This window comes from Chelonoidis abingdonii, chromosome 10 (genome assembly GCF_003597395.2).
Source record: "Chelonoidis abingdonii isolate Lonesome George chromosome 10, CheloAbing_2.0, whole genome shotgun sequence".
NCBI lineage: Eukaryota > Metazoa > Chordata > Testudines > Testudinidae > Chelonoidis > Chelonoidis abingdonii.
In genome coordinates this window covers 493,949-508,899 of record NC_133778.1, presented here as the reverse complement: position 1 = coordinate 508,899, position 14,951 = coordinate 493,949, and the positions used below count along the sequence as shown (strand labels likewise).

The following is a 14,951-nucleotide window of genomic DNA, read 5'->3' as shown; positions in this document are numbered from 1 at the left end:
GGTTTGCCTGCACAGGGTCCGCTGGTCCCGCGGCTTCGGAGGACCTCCAGCAGGCACGGGAGTTCCACCAAAGCCGTGGGACCAGCGGACCCTGCGCAGGAAAGCCACGGAAGGCAGCCTGCCTGCCGCCCTCGCGGCACCAGCAGAGCACCCCCCGCAGCTTGCCTCCCCAAGCACGCGCTTGGCGTGCTGGGGCCTGGAGCCGCCCCTGATTGTGATGTGTGGCTCTATAGGAGTTCTGTTAAGAAACTGGACGTGATTTTCCTGGTCTCAGCCATGTGGTGTGGATAAGGGTAAGAAAGGGTGATACTGTTGTTATGTGACAGGGTTCAGATTCCAGTGACTATTGTTTTATATACTCCACCCAGGCAAGGTCTCCAGATCTATCAGATTGGCAGATGTGTAGTCATACTGCTGAATGCACCACTGGAGGGTGTTCAGATACTGCAGTTATGAGTGTGGAATAAAAGCCTATTTAAAGCAGACTCATCCTCATCAGCAGTACAATGGCAGGACTTTTATGTGCCCCTGGAAGAAAGGACAGAATTTGCCCCTTAATCTCTGTGCACTGTTTCTCTATCTGCAATATGTGGATGGTATTTTCTTGCTTTTAGGAATGTTGGGAGACGTAATGTTAGTAAAGTGCTGTTAGAGTAGGTTCATCTCAGGTTTGGGGCAACAGTTTTGGTCAGTTCTCATTTGACCCAAACTGGTTTATCTGTCTTTTTGGTCTTCAACACTACTTTTGTCAGTTGTAAAAGTATTCATAAAAGTTAACATACTGCAGATCTTTCAAAGCTAATGATTAACAAATGCTGAAAGAACAAAATGCCAATTTAGTTCACATGAGAACAAGCACGTATTGCCAAAAAGTAGGTGTTGTTTCCCAGAGTATAAAAAGTTGTTTCAAACTTCTGTACAGTGACAGAGTCTTTTTCTATCATCCACTGAGATGGCTTTTCTTTTTCATCAACTTTACCAATTTGCATCATGGTTTCTTCTTTTATTAACTTCCTACAACATTGCTGAAAGTGGCAAGGTGTTGGTGATACCACAAGATGGAAGTCACTGGCTCAGCATGCGTGCAGTAGCGGAGAAACTTGATGAGAAAGGGCATGAAATAGTAGTGGTTGCTCCAGAGACAAATTTGCTCTTGAAAGAATCAGAGCATTACACAAGGAAAATATATGCTGTGCCTTACACCCAGGAAGATCTTGACCAGACTTATAGTAAATTTGCTAACAGTCTCTTTCGTGAGGTCTCCTTTCCCTACACTATCCTTGCAGAATACCGGAACATTATGTACCTCGCTAACATGTATTTTCACAACTGTGACAGCCTGCTGCAGAACAGAGAAATCATACAATACTTGGAAGAGAATAAATTTGATGCACTCTTCACAGACCCAGCATTGCCATGTGGGGTGATCCTGGCAGAATATCTGTCCATCCCTTCCGTGTACTTCTTTCGTGGTTTTCCATGCAGTTTAGAGCATGCAATCTGTAAATCTCCAAACCCTGTTTCCTATGTCCCAAGATGCTACACTAAACACACAGACCACATGACTTTTTCCCAGCGAGTGCTGAACCTATTTGTTAGCACTTTCGAGACACCACTGTTTAAGGATTTGTATACCAAATACCAAGACATTGCTTCAAAGTTTCTCCAGAGAGATGTGCACTTACCAACACTTTACAGAAATGGCTCCATATGGCTACTGAGATACGACTTTGTATTTGAGTATCCCAAACCAGTGATGCCCAACATGGTCTTCATCGGAGGCATAAACTGTGAAGAGGGGAAGAACCTATCTCAGGTATGTCCAGTGATTCTGTTTTGTGTTTGCACTTTCATTTTGATATTTTTTCTGTGGAAAATGCTGTAGATGAGCAATAAGTATTACACCTCATTGTAATATCCCTAATTTACACACCCTCCTGCCTGGCTTTCCACACAAAATACAAAATAGGATGCTGCCTGCACTGAATGTGAATCAGACTCCAAATGATTTTCTCTTGCTATAGGTAAACATCATTGCCTTAACTTAAGTTAAAAGTTTAAGCAATATTACCAAACAAAGAAGCATAATTCAGGCTTTGCTGAAAAGTAGGTGAGCCAAAGTCCGCTGTTGTGCAGCAGTGTAAATCTGGAGACCATTAATATTAACTGGCCAGAGATTTTCTCTGTTGTTATTTATATTTTTTTTTTTAATTTACTTTTGTAAATTTCAAAAAGGAACATGCTCAAAGAAAGTGAAAGTCCACAGCTGTCTGGAATGTTGTGTCAGCAGGAGTGGTGGGTCAGCCCTTCCACCTGCCCCAGTGAGACCATTTCCTCCACCTCCTGATCAAACTTGTACCATTGTTATCCCTTCTCCTATAGTCCCTTCGGGAGCTGGACTAGATTACCTTCTGAGGTCCCTCCAACCCTGATATTCTATGATTTCATGACTCCTCCTCCTCAACCTCTGACTCTGCTCCAGTTTCTTTCCCTCACAATGCAGGTCTGCTTTGGTCCTCCGCATCATAAGAAACTCCCCTTGAATCCAGCTCCCTCCTCAGCTGTCACTCCACTGCCTCTTCCTTTCAAAGGGTCAAGTTCCTTTCTTCCAGTTTAACTTAAACACTCTCCAGCAAACACTCAGCTCTTTTCTGTCTCTGTTGAGCACACTTTCTGATTTATTCCTTTCAACACTGTCTACTTATTCTTGTTTGAGAATGCGTCTGTGTGTATCCCAGTGTGAGACAGGAGGATGTTTCAGGATAACTGGTCTCTGTGGATAGACTGAGCCCAGCTAGGGCGGCCAGTAGTCCAGTTTTCAACCAAAAAGGCTGGTTGGAAAGGGGACCTGACAGTGTCTGGTCAGATCTACCTAACAGACATTTAAAGTCCGGTTCCTGTGAGCAGCGAAGGCAGGCAGGCACTAGGTCTTCACCCCTGCCAACCCCTACTTACCCGGGGCTGCCTCTTACCTGCGTCGGGCCGCTGCAGCTCCCAGCCCCAGCTCCACAGGCAAGTCCCTCCTGACGGGGGTAGAGGAGAAGGGAAGAGCAGTGAGTAATGGGAGAAAAGGGGAAGAAGAGCAAATGGGAATGGGGCCTTGGGGGAAGAGACTGGGCCTCAGGGAGAAGAAGCGGTAGAGTGACCAGACAGCAAATGTGAAAAATCGGGATGGGGGTGGGGGGGGTAATAGGAGCCTATATAAGAAAAAGACCCAAAAATAGGGACAGCCCCTATAAAATTGGGACATCTGGTCACCCTAAGAAGTGGTGCAGGGGCTGGACCTTGGTGGGGAAGAGTTGGAGCAGAGGCTGGGCCTACGGGGGATGAGGTGGGGTGGGGAAGGTTCTGGCATTCTTGCTGGAGCATCCAGTTTTTAAATATTACAAAGTTGTCAACCTTAAGCCCAGCTCCCCTGGACTGGAGCATGTGACCCTAATGCAGCTAATTAAAGAGGACTACATCTGGGTCTGTAAAAGGCTGCTAGTAGGCAGCTGGGGAGAGGGGACTGAGACAGGCTGAGCCCTAGAGAGCAAAGCCGCACTGGAGTGGGGTTAACGCCTGTGGTGGGTCCCTGAAGCAGGGGGCTCAGAGAAGGAATCCCGCAGCTGCAGCTTCAAGAGGGGTGCAAAGCTGGTGGAGGCAAGGAAGCTTGAAGGAACTGGAGTGCCAAAGATTTGGCACAAAGTGGCCACAAATGGCTCAGAGAAAATCCCCCTGGTATACGGGAACTCCCTGCTGGTGAAAAGTCTCTGTAACTGAGACCTGTGCTATCTGCTGCTGCATCCCCTTCCCCCCTAGGAGATGGATGTGTGTGTTTGGGGAGAGGGAGATGGGTTTGGACTAGGATGTGACACAGTAGGGCTCTGCAGCACCTAACCTTCACTGGAACAAGGTAGGTTATGTATATAATGCAATCACTTGGTGTGATCGCAGCTCGAGCCGCGTATCTGACCTTGCTTTAATATAACTAGTTCAAGTCCCAGAACAGTGTGGGGGCAGCAGCGCAAGCTTCAGCACACGCTAGCTTTCCAAATAATTACTCAGGGTTCCAGGTGAGCTTGTACACCCTGCACTGATGCTCACACTGGTGCAGCTTCGCACCCATGGGATTTGAGCTGTCTAGATTAAAGCTAACTCAGATCTCTCTGCTTAAATGCAATCAGAGGCGGTGCTAGTCCACTGGGGGCCCTAAACAGGAATATTTTGGGGCCCCTCCCCTACACACACACACAACACATAATAAAAAGCAAATAGGGTGCCCCTTGAGCTGCTTGGGGCCCTAATTGCTTAAGGCATGACTACACATACAGCACTGCAGCGGCTCAGCTGAACCGATACGGCCACACCACTGCAGCGCATCTGGTGAAGATGCTCTATGCTGACAGGAGAGAGCTCTCCTCTCAGCTTAATAAAACCACCTCTGCGAGAGGCAGAAGCTATGTTGGCGGGAGAGCTTCTCATAATAACGGTCACACTGGGTCAGACCAATGGTCCATCTAGCCCAGTGTCCTGTCTTCTGATAGTGGCCAGTGCCAGGTGCTCCAGAGGGAATGAACAGAACAGGAAATCAAGTGATCTATCCCCTGTCGCCCATTCCCAGACTCTGGCAAACTGAAGCTAAGGACACCATCACTGCCCATCCTGGCTAATAGCCATTGATGGGCCTTGTGATGGGTCATCTTTCCCCACCCGGGGTGCCACCTGGAACTGGGATACCACTGAGTCCCCTGACCTACCAAACTAGGCTTCCTTTTACACTGTACTGCTGTGACAAGCTGCAAAGCCTGCTCTAGCCTGCATTTCACCAGCATATATACAGGTAGGGACACACCCAGCTGCAGTTACATACAGGCAGAGCCATTGACCAGCCCCTGGATGGGAAGGCTTCAGCTAGGGCACCTCCCAGTTCCTAAGGCATGCATCCCCTCTGGAGCGTAAACTCAAAATTATACCATCTTGCACTGCACAAGGAATTGTACAGCGTAAGCTCAGAAAATTCATCCTCCAGTGGGGAGAGGAATATGTAACAGCTTTCTGTCTCAAGTTTTTATTTCCATACCCTGGTTTAGACAGAGCAAAAACAAGTGTTTTAACTACAAAAGATAGATTTTAAATGATTATAAGGGATAGCAAACAGATCAAAGCAGCTTACTTAGCAAATAAACAAAAAATGCAAACTAAGCTTCATATACTAAATATATTGGATATGAATAGCAGATTCTCTCCCTAAGTGATGATACAAGCGGGCTGCAGATTCTTAAGGGGCAAACTGTACTTGCTTATAGCTTGGAATCCCCAGGTATTCCATTCACAGGCTAAAAATCCCTTTAGCTGGGGTCCAGCACTTCCCCCAGTTCATTCTTTGTTCCTTAGGTGTTTCCAGGAGTCTTTCTGGGTCGGGAATCAGTGAAAAACCCAGATGATGTCACTCCTCTGCCTTATATAGCTTTTCCATATGGCAGGAACCCTTTGTTTCAAAGCTTGGTTCCCATGCCAGTCAGTGGAAAAATACTGACATCCCAAGATGGAGTCCAGCACCAGGTGACCTGGGTCACATGTCCCTGTAAAGTTACAGCAGCCATCCCCCACTGGCTGTTTGGTGCATTCACAGGAAGGCTTGCCAGGTGGGAGATAAGCTTCTCCTAAGACCTATTATTTCTTCCTAATGGCTCATTAACCTAAATATGCCCTTCCCACCCAGCCATCTAGAATAAGAACATTTTGCCTAGTGGGCATTGCCCAGGAATTGCTACATGTGAAATAGATACATAGTCAATATTTATAATTTTGGATACAAAAATGATACATGCATAAAAATTAGATAATCATATTCAGCAAACCATAGCCTTTCCAATGATACCTCACATGCCTTAGCTTGCATAAAATACATCATAATTATGATAATAATTTATCATACTAATATCACTATGAAGAACATGGGGTGCAGTGTCACAGGCCTATCCTCCATGAATTTATCAAGATCTTTTTTTGAACTCTGTTATAGTCTTGGCCTTCAAGATCCTCTGGCAAAAAGTTCCAGAGGTTGAGGGCAACAAAAATGATTGGGGGCTGAAGTACATAACTTATGAGGAGAGGCTGAGGGAACTGAGATTATTTGTCTGCAGAACAGAAGAATGAGGGGGATTTTGATAGCTGCTTTCAACTACCTGAAAGGGGGTTCCAAAGAGGATGGATCTAGACTGTTCTCAGTGGTGGCAGGTAACAGAACAAGGAGTAATGGTCTCAAGTTGCAGTGGGGGAGGTTTCTTAGGGTAGTGATATTAGGAAAACTTATATTCTAACTCGAGTACGGTAGTAAAGCACTGGAATAGGTACCTGAGTGAATGAATCTCTTCCTTAGGAGTTTGTATCAGGTCACCTCAAACCTAGCCTGGCTGGGAATGACGTTAGTGGGATTGCGATCCTGCTTTGAGCAGGAGGGTTGGAACTAAGATGACCTACCTGAGGCTCCCTTCAACCCCATGAATATTCTAATGATTTCTATGATTGCTACTATGTTGGTGTAACTTTGTCACTCATCACTTGATTGCACCGACAATGGATAGTAGGATGGGGCTGTAAGTGATAAACATAGGCACTTCATCTGCTAGCTTAATGCCTTAAACCCACCTGGCCTCTAATGCAATTCAGTACCTCATACATTAAAGTGCAGATCCCAGTCACACCCCGTACAGTAGCTCCTCCCCCACTTTACAGGACCCCACCCACACAACTTGTAGGCAGGAGAGGCTCTTGGATCCCTACTGTCTATTTATTGAAGATGGAATACAGACCTTTTACGGATACAAAGGCACTGCTTAACTACACCTGAGCATTCAGAAGTAAATCTGAAGGGCTGTGCTTAGATGTAGCATTGGTCATTGTAGGGTAGATTAATTGCAAGTTCCTGACTGTATTTCTTTTGTAGGTATCCCCTGTGTCATAAGCATAGTAAGCCTGGTATATTCAACCCTGCGCCAAGAATTATATTTTTGCCTTTAAAGCTCAAGTCATCATTTAATCTATACCAGGGTGTCTTAACCAAACTTCCCAACTGTCTCTCTCTGCTTGTTCACTAAACTGATACACTCCACGGGTTTATCCCTGTATATGCGGTGAGATACGACATCAGCCATCACATCCCAGCATAGTATCTTACCTACTCATGCTAGAATCTATTAGATCTCAAGCTGAGAACATCCTTTTGGAAGATATGTCATTCATCAAAGCTGTTCTGTACTAGGATTTGATAAGTCAACTGACGAACTGGTCCTTCTGAGTGATTATTGGTGGAGCTATGGGACCTTGCGGTGCTTGGTGGAGATACACTCCGGTTGAGAGCCGGCTAGCTGTGGTATTTCCCAAATGCCAAGGGAAAGCTGAAAGGAATAATCTGCCTTTGGATAGCTTTTTTCATTTACATTCACAAGATATGTCTTGATGTGAGTGATGTTGTAGTACCTTAACTTTCCAGCTCAAGGGGAAAGGAGCTCAAAGATCCCCTATTCGTCATATAATTCCAATCTAAAAAAATAATCGCATTTCCAGCAAAAGAGGGGAAGCAAGCCAGCCTTCACAGTGCACGGAATGTTTCAGTCTCCTTTTATAGGACGGGATCGTGAATATTTGCCTCATATTCTCTATATAGCTCCTCTCTCGGTCCCTCTGAATATCTGGATAAATGTGATGATTTTTCCAAGTAAGTGACTAAGAGAGTTGCCAGGTTTTCTGTGGGACGCATTTTGATAAACATGACCTCGAGAGTGGCTTATCATACTGGGTTGGAGCAGCATTCCAGATTTGTGGGCGGCATCTCTGCATTTCTCTGAGTTCCTTCGGTAACGCCCTCTTCCTAGCTACTTATTTCTCCGATTTCTGGTAATATTCTTACTGTACTTCCTAATGTGAGTTAACTCCTGTTGTGTTCTTTGTGGCTATCTGCGAAATTTTATGCACTGAGAATCTGTCATGTGATGGGAAATCTCTTTTAAAAGATAGAACCTCTGTTATCGGTATGAAAATGAATTTACCTTTGCCATCATATCTTGCCACCATTTCATTTACAAAACTCCTCATTTACAACTGCAAGTATCTACACGCAATGGTCAGGAGATGCGCCTTATGAAGTCTTTGTCACATAGGCAAAACCAACCCAAGACTGTAGTATTAAGGGGGCTATTAAGGGTGAACCAGAGTCCGATATAATTGGGACAAGTCCTATTAACACATTTGTCCCGGGGTCCTCACCTCCACAATCAGTCGGGACGCCCTCTGCTCTGATATCGGGGACCGCATCCCATGATTCACCGACCAAAGTCCCGGTGCTGGCACTGTGGTGTTTCGTCGGAGCTCCTGACGGGAGACCCTACGCACGAGAGGCGGGGCGGGGGGGGGTCTCTAGCATATGCTGCACCAGTCACCTCCTGCCCAAATCAGCGCGGGGGGGGTCTGCAAGCACCGGTCAGTCTTAGAGGCAAGAAACCCCTCTGTCCCCCCTCAGCCCCCCTCTGGCGCCCACTCACCAGACCCGCCCCACCCCGCCCCACCCCTAGGAGCTGGAGGGACCTGCTGGATGCTTCCCGGGAGCCGTCCCAGGTAAGCACCGCCGGGATTCCTCACCTCGCCGCCCAGCAGGTCCCTCTGGCTCTTAGGACCGGGGCCCGGTGCGTGGCGCAGCGTGCCGGAGAGAGCCGCCCCAGGCTCCTGCCATCCCGGGAAGCGCAGTGAGCTGGCGTGGCTGCGAGCTGGGGGAGAAGCCCACCCCGAAGCGGCGGCACTGTGCCATTCAGGTAGCCGCCGCTGCTTGGCTCTGGGTGGCTGGAGGGGGCCCTGGCACTGCCCCACCCCGCAGATCGTGTAGCTCCGCTCCCACTCAAGGCGCAGACAGCTCCCTGCGGTGCATGGGCTGCCCGCTAGCAGCCGTGACCCAACGAGGGTGTTTGGCTGAGGATTGCAACCTGCAGCGGCCAGAGGTGGGGGTGGGTGGTGCCTCAATGTGGGGCAGATTCCCATGTGCCCCCCCAACTATCTACCTCAGTAGGGGTGGGGGTAGTTATAAAGCCAGGTGGGAGAGTCAGTGGCCACTTTGGGTGAGTCTGCACCACAGTTTAAGTGCAGGTTAGTGGAACTTGAGTCAACTGAGCTGTGTTAGGAAGCCCTGGGCCTAGCGTGATCAAAGATCCCAATATTAGAGGCTTATACAGGGAATTATTCCCCTTCCCCAGCCCTGCCCCCCCCCCCCAAAAGTGTCCCAATTTTTTACACTTGCTATCTGGTCACCCCAAGGGGGAGCTACATATGAAGCATATGCCTGGCTGGCTTACTTTGAATTGCAAAGTCACTCTTCCTTGTACTCCACATCCAGGGAACAACTTATGCAATCTATTTACTCATGGAAAGAACAATTGTGTAAGGTCACTTTATGTGTGCTGAACACTGCATTTCTCTACTGACTGATGAAAGGTGTCATCAGCAAACCTTGAAAGGTTCTAACACTTGTCTATTGTCTGAAGAGATACAGAAGTGTTTGTTAGAATTTCCTTCTTGTCTGATCTGTTTCAGGCTTGTGCTAGTAAATTTAAAATGCAGGATCATTATGGGATGAAGAGTATCCCCTCTATTCCATTGAGCGCTCCTCAAAACACAGCACTGGGCCAGGGACTCAGATGTGCTAGAGGTCTTCTCAGGGTACTTTGGGAGAGGGGTTGGGGCAAAGGCCATGCTTCCAGCATGCCCCAGCAATAGTGTGACATGAGCCTGGTTGTACATCACATGGGATTTTGCTTCCATTATAAAAAAAGCTATGAAAAGTAGCTTCCTCCCCGCACTTTTCTATTGTATTTTATACATATGTAAAGGGAATTCCTAGCTACTCAGACAGGACAACTTCAGAACCCTAATGTACTGCTCTGCCAGTGCAAAAGGGTTATAGTCCAGGCGATACCTTGCCCACTCTTTATAATACAGAGCTAGGAATGTGCTTAACATCACAGGTAGAGGAATGGCCCTTGCCTGAAGCCCTGGACTGAAACAACCATGTTCCTTCAGTTTAAAAAAACTTACTGAATGTCCATGGACCATTAAACAGCTGGAAACAACTCTGGAAAGTCAAGTGTAAAAGTATGATTAGGCAGGTCAAAAAAGAATTTGAAGAGCAACTAGCATAAGACTCAAAAACTAAAAAGCTAATAAAATAATAATAATTAATAATACAAATTTAAGTATATCAGAAGCAGGAAGTCTGCCAATCAATCAATTGGGCCACTGGACAATTGAGAGCACTCAAGGAAGACAAGGTCATTGCAGAGAAGCTAAATGAATTCTTTGCATCGGTCTTCACTGCAGAGGATGTGAGGGAGATTCCAACATCAGAGCTATTCTTGTTAGGTAACACATATGAGGAACTGTCTCAGAATGAGGTGTCAATAGAAGATGTTTTGGAACGAATTGATAAATTAAACAGGAATAAGTCACCAGCACCAGATGGTGTTCACCCAAGAGTTCTGAAGAAACTCCAAATATGAAACTGAAGAACTACTAACTGTAGTATGTAGCCTATCACTTAAATCAGCTTCTGTACAAGATGACTGGAGGATAGCTAATGTGATGCCAATTTTTAAAAAAGACACTAAAGGTGACCCCGGCAATTGCAGGCTGGTAAAATTAAATTCAGTTCCAAGTAAATTAGTTGAAATTATAGTAAAAAACAGAATTCTCAGGCACATAGCTCAGCAAAATATGTTGGGGAAGAGTCAACATGGCTTTTGTAAAGGGATATTAGCCTCAACAATCTAGTTCTTTGAAGGGATCAACAAACATATGGACAAGGGTGATCCAGTGTACTTGGACATTCAGAAAGCTCCCTCACCAAAGACACTTAAGGGAAGTAAACAGTCGTGGACTAACCGGGAATGTCTTCTCATGGATTGGTAACTGGTTAAAAGACAGGAAACAAAGGTAGGAATAAACGGTCAGTTTTCAGAATGGACAGAGGTAAATAGTGGTATCCTCCAGAGATCTGTGCTGGGACCAGTGCTGTTAAACCTATTCCTAAATTATCTGGAAAAGGGGGTGAACAGTGAGGTGGCAAAATTTGCAGACGACACAAAATTATTCGAGATAGTTAAGTCCAAAGCAGACTGTGAAGAGTTACAAAGGGATCTCACAAAACTGAGTGACCGGGCAACAAAATGGCAGATGAAATTCAATGTTGATAAATGCAAAGTAATGCACATTGGAAAATATAATCCCAACTATACATACAAGATGATGGGGTCTAAATTAGCCTTTGCTACTCAAGAAAGAAATCTTGGAGTCATTGTGGATAGTTCTCCAAAAACATTCACTCAATGTGCAGCAGCAGTCAAAAAAAGCTAAAGAAACATTATGAACCATTAGGAAAGGGATATATAATGTGAGTAAATATCATAATGCCACTATATAAATCTGTGGTACAGCCACACCTTGAATACAGTGTGCAGATCTGGTTGCCATTTCTCAAAAAAGAAATGGAAAAGGTACAGAGAAGGACAACAAAATGATTAAGGGTATGGAAAGGCTGCCATATGAGGAAAGATTAAGAAGACTGGGACTTTTCAGCTAGGAAAATAGCTAATGGGGGATATGATAGAGGTCTTTATTCATTTTCTCCACACCATTCTTGATTTTAAAGAAATATTATTTAGCCCTTGACATAGCACAATTACCAGGGGTTCACCCAATGAAATTAATAGGCAGCAGGTTTAAAACAAACAAAAGGAAGTGCTTCTTTATACAGCGCACAGTCAACCTCTGGAACTTGTAGCCAGAGGATGTTGTGTAGGGAAAAATTATAACTGGGTTCAAAAAAGAATTTGATAAGTTGATGTAGGATAGGTCCATCAATGGCATCTAGCCAGGATGGGCAGGAATGCAAAACCATGCTGTGAAGTGTCCCTAGCCTCTGACTGCCAGAAGTTGGGACTGGACAACAGGGAATGGGTCACTCGATGATTGCCCTGTTCTCTTTATTTCCTTTGAAGCATCTAGCATTGGCCACTGTCGGAAGACAGGATATTGGCCTAGATGGACCAGTGGTCAGACCCAGTTATGGCCATTCTTATGTTTTTATGTTCACTACTTTTGTTGATTTAGGATGTGAATGACCTGTAATAATAAAGAGGCCTCTGGGAGATAAAATGTGCTGACTCAGATTGGCTGGCATAGACTTGGAGTAGGGGAGACGTGGCTATTGCAATTCAATGTGCAAATATTAACGTTAAGTTAATGAGTAAAACAAAGATATGTTCCTTGAATGGGAAAGGGGCTTTGCAAATCCAAAGGTAGAATTTGTCCATTAGAGGAGCAAAGGTTTTATTCTGCCAAATCAGTATATGAGGCAGTAAAAATAGATGAGTTCAAATAAGGTTGCAAGCACCATAAACTCTGGGCAGTGATAGTTCAGCTATAAAAAGTAGTTTGCAACATCTGTAGAGTCAAAGCATCTTCCAGCTTTGAGATGGCTCCATTGTATCCCACTTTTTACTTGTTTGCTTCAGGGATTTTTCTTTTCTTACTTTCCTTGGGGTTTGTGGAAGGTGGGCGGCTGTTGGTGGTCCCTCAGGATGGAAGTCACTGGCTCAGCATGCGTGCAGTGGTGGAGAAGCTCAGTGAGAAAGGGCATGAAATAGTAGTGCTTGCTCCAGAAATTAATTTGCTCTTCAAAGAATCAGAGCATTACACAAGGAAAATATACGCTGTGCCTTACACCCAGGAAGATCTTGACCAGAGTTTTAGTAAATTCGCTAACAGTCTCTTTCGTGAGGTCTCCTTTCCCCACACTATCCTTGCAGAATACCAGAACAACATGTACGTCATTAGCATGTTTTTTCACAACTGTGACAGCCTGCTGCAGAACAGAGAAATCATACAATACTTGGAAGAGAATAAATTTGATGCACTCTTCACAGATCCAGCATTGCCATGTGGGGTGATCCTGGCAGAATATCTGTCCATCCCTTCCGTGTACTTCTTTCGTGGTTTTCCATGCAGTTTAGAGCATGCAATCTGTAAATCTCCAAACCCTGTTTCCTATGTCCCAAGATGCTACACTAAACACACAGACCACATGACTTTTTCCCAGCGAGTGCTGAACCTATTTGTTAGCACTTTCGAGACACCACTGTTTAAGGATTTGTATACCAAATACCAAGACATTGCTTCAAAGTTTCTCCAGAGAGATGTGCACTTACCAACACTTTACAGAAATGGCTCCATATGGCTACTGAGATACGACTTTGTATTTGAGTATCCCAAACCAGTGATGCCCAACATGGTCTTCATCGGAGGCATAAACTGTGAAGAGGGGAAGAACCTATCTCAGGTATGTCCAGTGATTCTGTTTTGTGTTTGCACTTTCATTTTGATATTTTTTCTGTGGAAAATGCTGTAGATGAGCAATAAGTATTACACCTCATTGTAATATCCCTAATTTACACACCCTCCTGCCTGGCTCTCCACACAAAATACAAAATAGGATGCTGCCTGCACTGAATGTGAATCAGACTCCAAATGATTTTCTCTTGCTATAGGTAAACATCATTGCCTTAACGTAAGTTAAAAGTCTAAGCAATATTACCAAACAAAGAAGCATAATTCAGGCTTTGCTGAAAAGTAGGTGAGCCAAAGTCCGCTGTTGTGCAGCAGTGTAAATCTGGAGACCATTAATATTAACTGGCCAGAGATTTTCTCTGATGTTAGTTACAAAGTCTGGTTTAATTTACATTTGTAAATTTCAAAAAGGAACATGCTCAAAGAAAGTGAAAGTCCACAGCTGTCTGGAATGTTGTGTCAGCAGGAGTGGTGGGTCAGCCCTTCCACCTGCCCCAGTGAGACCATTTCCTCCACCTCCTGATCAAACTTGTACCATTGTTATCCCTTCTTCGCCTCCTCAACATCTCACTCTGCTCCAGTTCCTTTCCCTCACAATGTAGATCTGCTTTGGTTCACCCCATCATAAGAAACTCCCCTTGAATCCAGCTCCCTCCTCAGCTGTCACCCCACCACCTTTCTTTCTTTCACACGGTGAAGTTCCTTTCTTCCAGTTTAACTTAAATACTCTCCAACCACTCCACTGAAACTGCTCTCTCCAAAATCTCTAGTGGCCTCTTCCACGCCAGATCCCTGGGCTTTCACCTTATCCTTATTCTCCTTGAGCTCTCAGCTGCTTTCTGTCTCTGTTGATCATTGTGGTGCGGCTCGGCCGCAGTTAGTCCCTCAGCGGGACTGTGGGATATCCCACTGCCTCGCTACAAATAGTCTTAAGCCCAGCCCTAGGTCAGGGTGGGGGAACAAACACTGAGTCAGTATGCTCAGGCCTTCAGGCAGGGCTGAGCAGCAATAATGATAGGCTTTGGCCTCCTCAGGCCAGAGAGAGGGGGAGTGTGCCGCCCAGGAGTTGGGTGGCAGCGGGGACGCAGACCCTCCCACTCCACTGTGTCCCAGCCCAGGGCCTAGCAGTGGGGGAAACTCGCTGCTGTCAGTGGGGATCCTGGCCACAACACACTGACATTGGCTCTGGCAGTGCTGCAGCCAGACTGGGTCAGCTGCCCCAAGGCTACTTCCACTCTCCCCCTCGTCGGGTACCTGAGTCGTCGTAGCGTCACCAGCAGTCTCAAACACCATCGGCTCCTCTGGGTAAGTGTGCGAGGGTGGGCTCAGCGGCTCCTCGGGGTAGCTGGCAAGAGGTAGGCTAGGCTCTTCCTCGGGGTAGCGGGCGCTAGGCAGGCTCGGCCAGTCGTCCTCGGGGTAGCGGGCGCGAGGCAGGCTCGGACAGTCGTCCTCGGGGTAGCGGGCGCGAGGCAGGCTCGGCCAGTCGTCCTCGGGGTAGCGGGCGCGAGGCAGGCTCGACTGGCCGGGTGTGAGCTCTGGCTGGCAGCGGCCGCAGAAGTCTGGTCCCGGCAGTGGCTGGG

At 46.2% G+C, this 14,951-nt stretch overlaps 3 protein-coding genes across 3 annotated transcripts in view; all 3 read left to right on the top strand.

Moving 5' to 3' along the window:
- Window positions 1–14,951, top strand: part of LOC116822449 (UDP-glucuronosyltransferase 1A3-like) — a 101,268-nt gene that overhangs the window by 28,150 nt on the left and 58,167 nt on the right. The window lies entirely within an intron of this gene.
- On the top strand, window positions 953–2,403 carry LOC116822451 (UDP-glucuronosyltransferase 1A6-like). Its single transcript, XM_075069800.1, has 2 exons — window positions 953–1,816; window positions 2,383–2,403. Exons 1-2 carry the CDS (start codon window positions 953–955, stop codon window positions 2,401–2,403), a joined length of 885 nt encoding a protein of 294 aa, XP_074925901.1.
- On the top strand, window positions 12,500–13,595 carry LOC116822453 (UDP-glucuronosyltransferase 1A6-like). Its single transcript, XM_032776357.1, has 2 exons — window positions 12,500–13,363; window positions 13,572–13,595. The coding sequence occupies exons 1-2, from the start codon at window positions 12,500–12,502 to the stop codon at window positions 13,593–13,595; spliced, it is 888 nt and encodes a 295-aa protein (XP_032632248.1).

What these genes read in the sequence shown, in the direction of transcription:
- LOC116822453 (XM_032776357.1), top strand. Translation starts at nt 12,500, where the DNA reads ATGGCTCCATTGTATCCCACTTTTTACTTGTTTGCTTCAGGGATTTTT. An exon ending in AGGGGAAGAACCTATCTCAG is followed by an intron (nt 13,364 to 13,571) that starts GTATGTCCAGTG and finishes CTCTTGCTATAG; the next exon opens with GTAAACATCATTGCCTTAAC.
- LOC116822451 (XM_075069800.1), top strand. Translation starts at nt 953, where the DNA reads ATGGCTTTTCTTTTTCATCAACTTTACCAATTTGCATCATGGTTTCTT. An exon ending in AGGGGAAGAACCTATCTCAG is followed by an intron (nt 1,817 to 2,382) that starts GTATGTCCAGTG and finishes CTTCTCCTATAG; the next exon opens with TCCCTTCGGGAGCTGGACTA.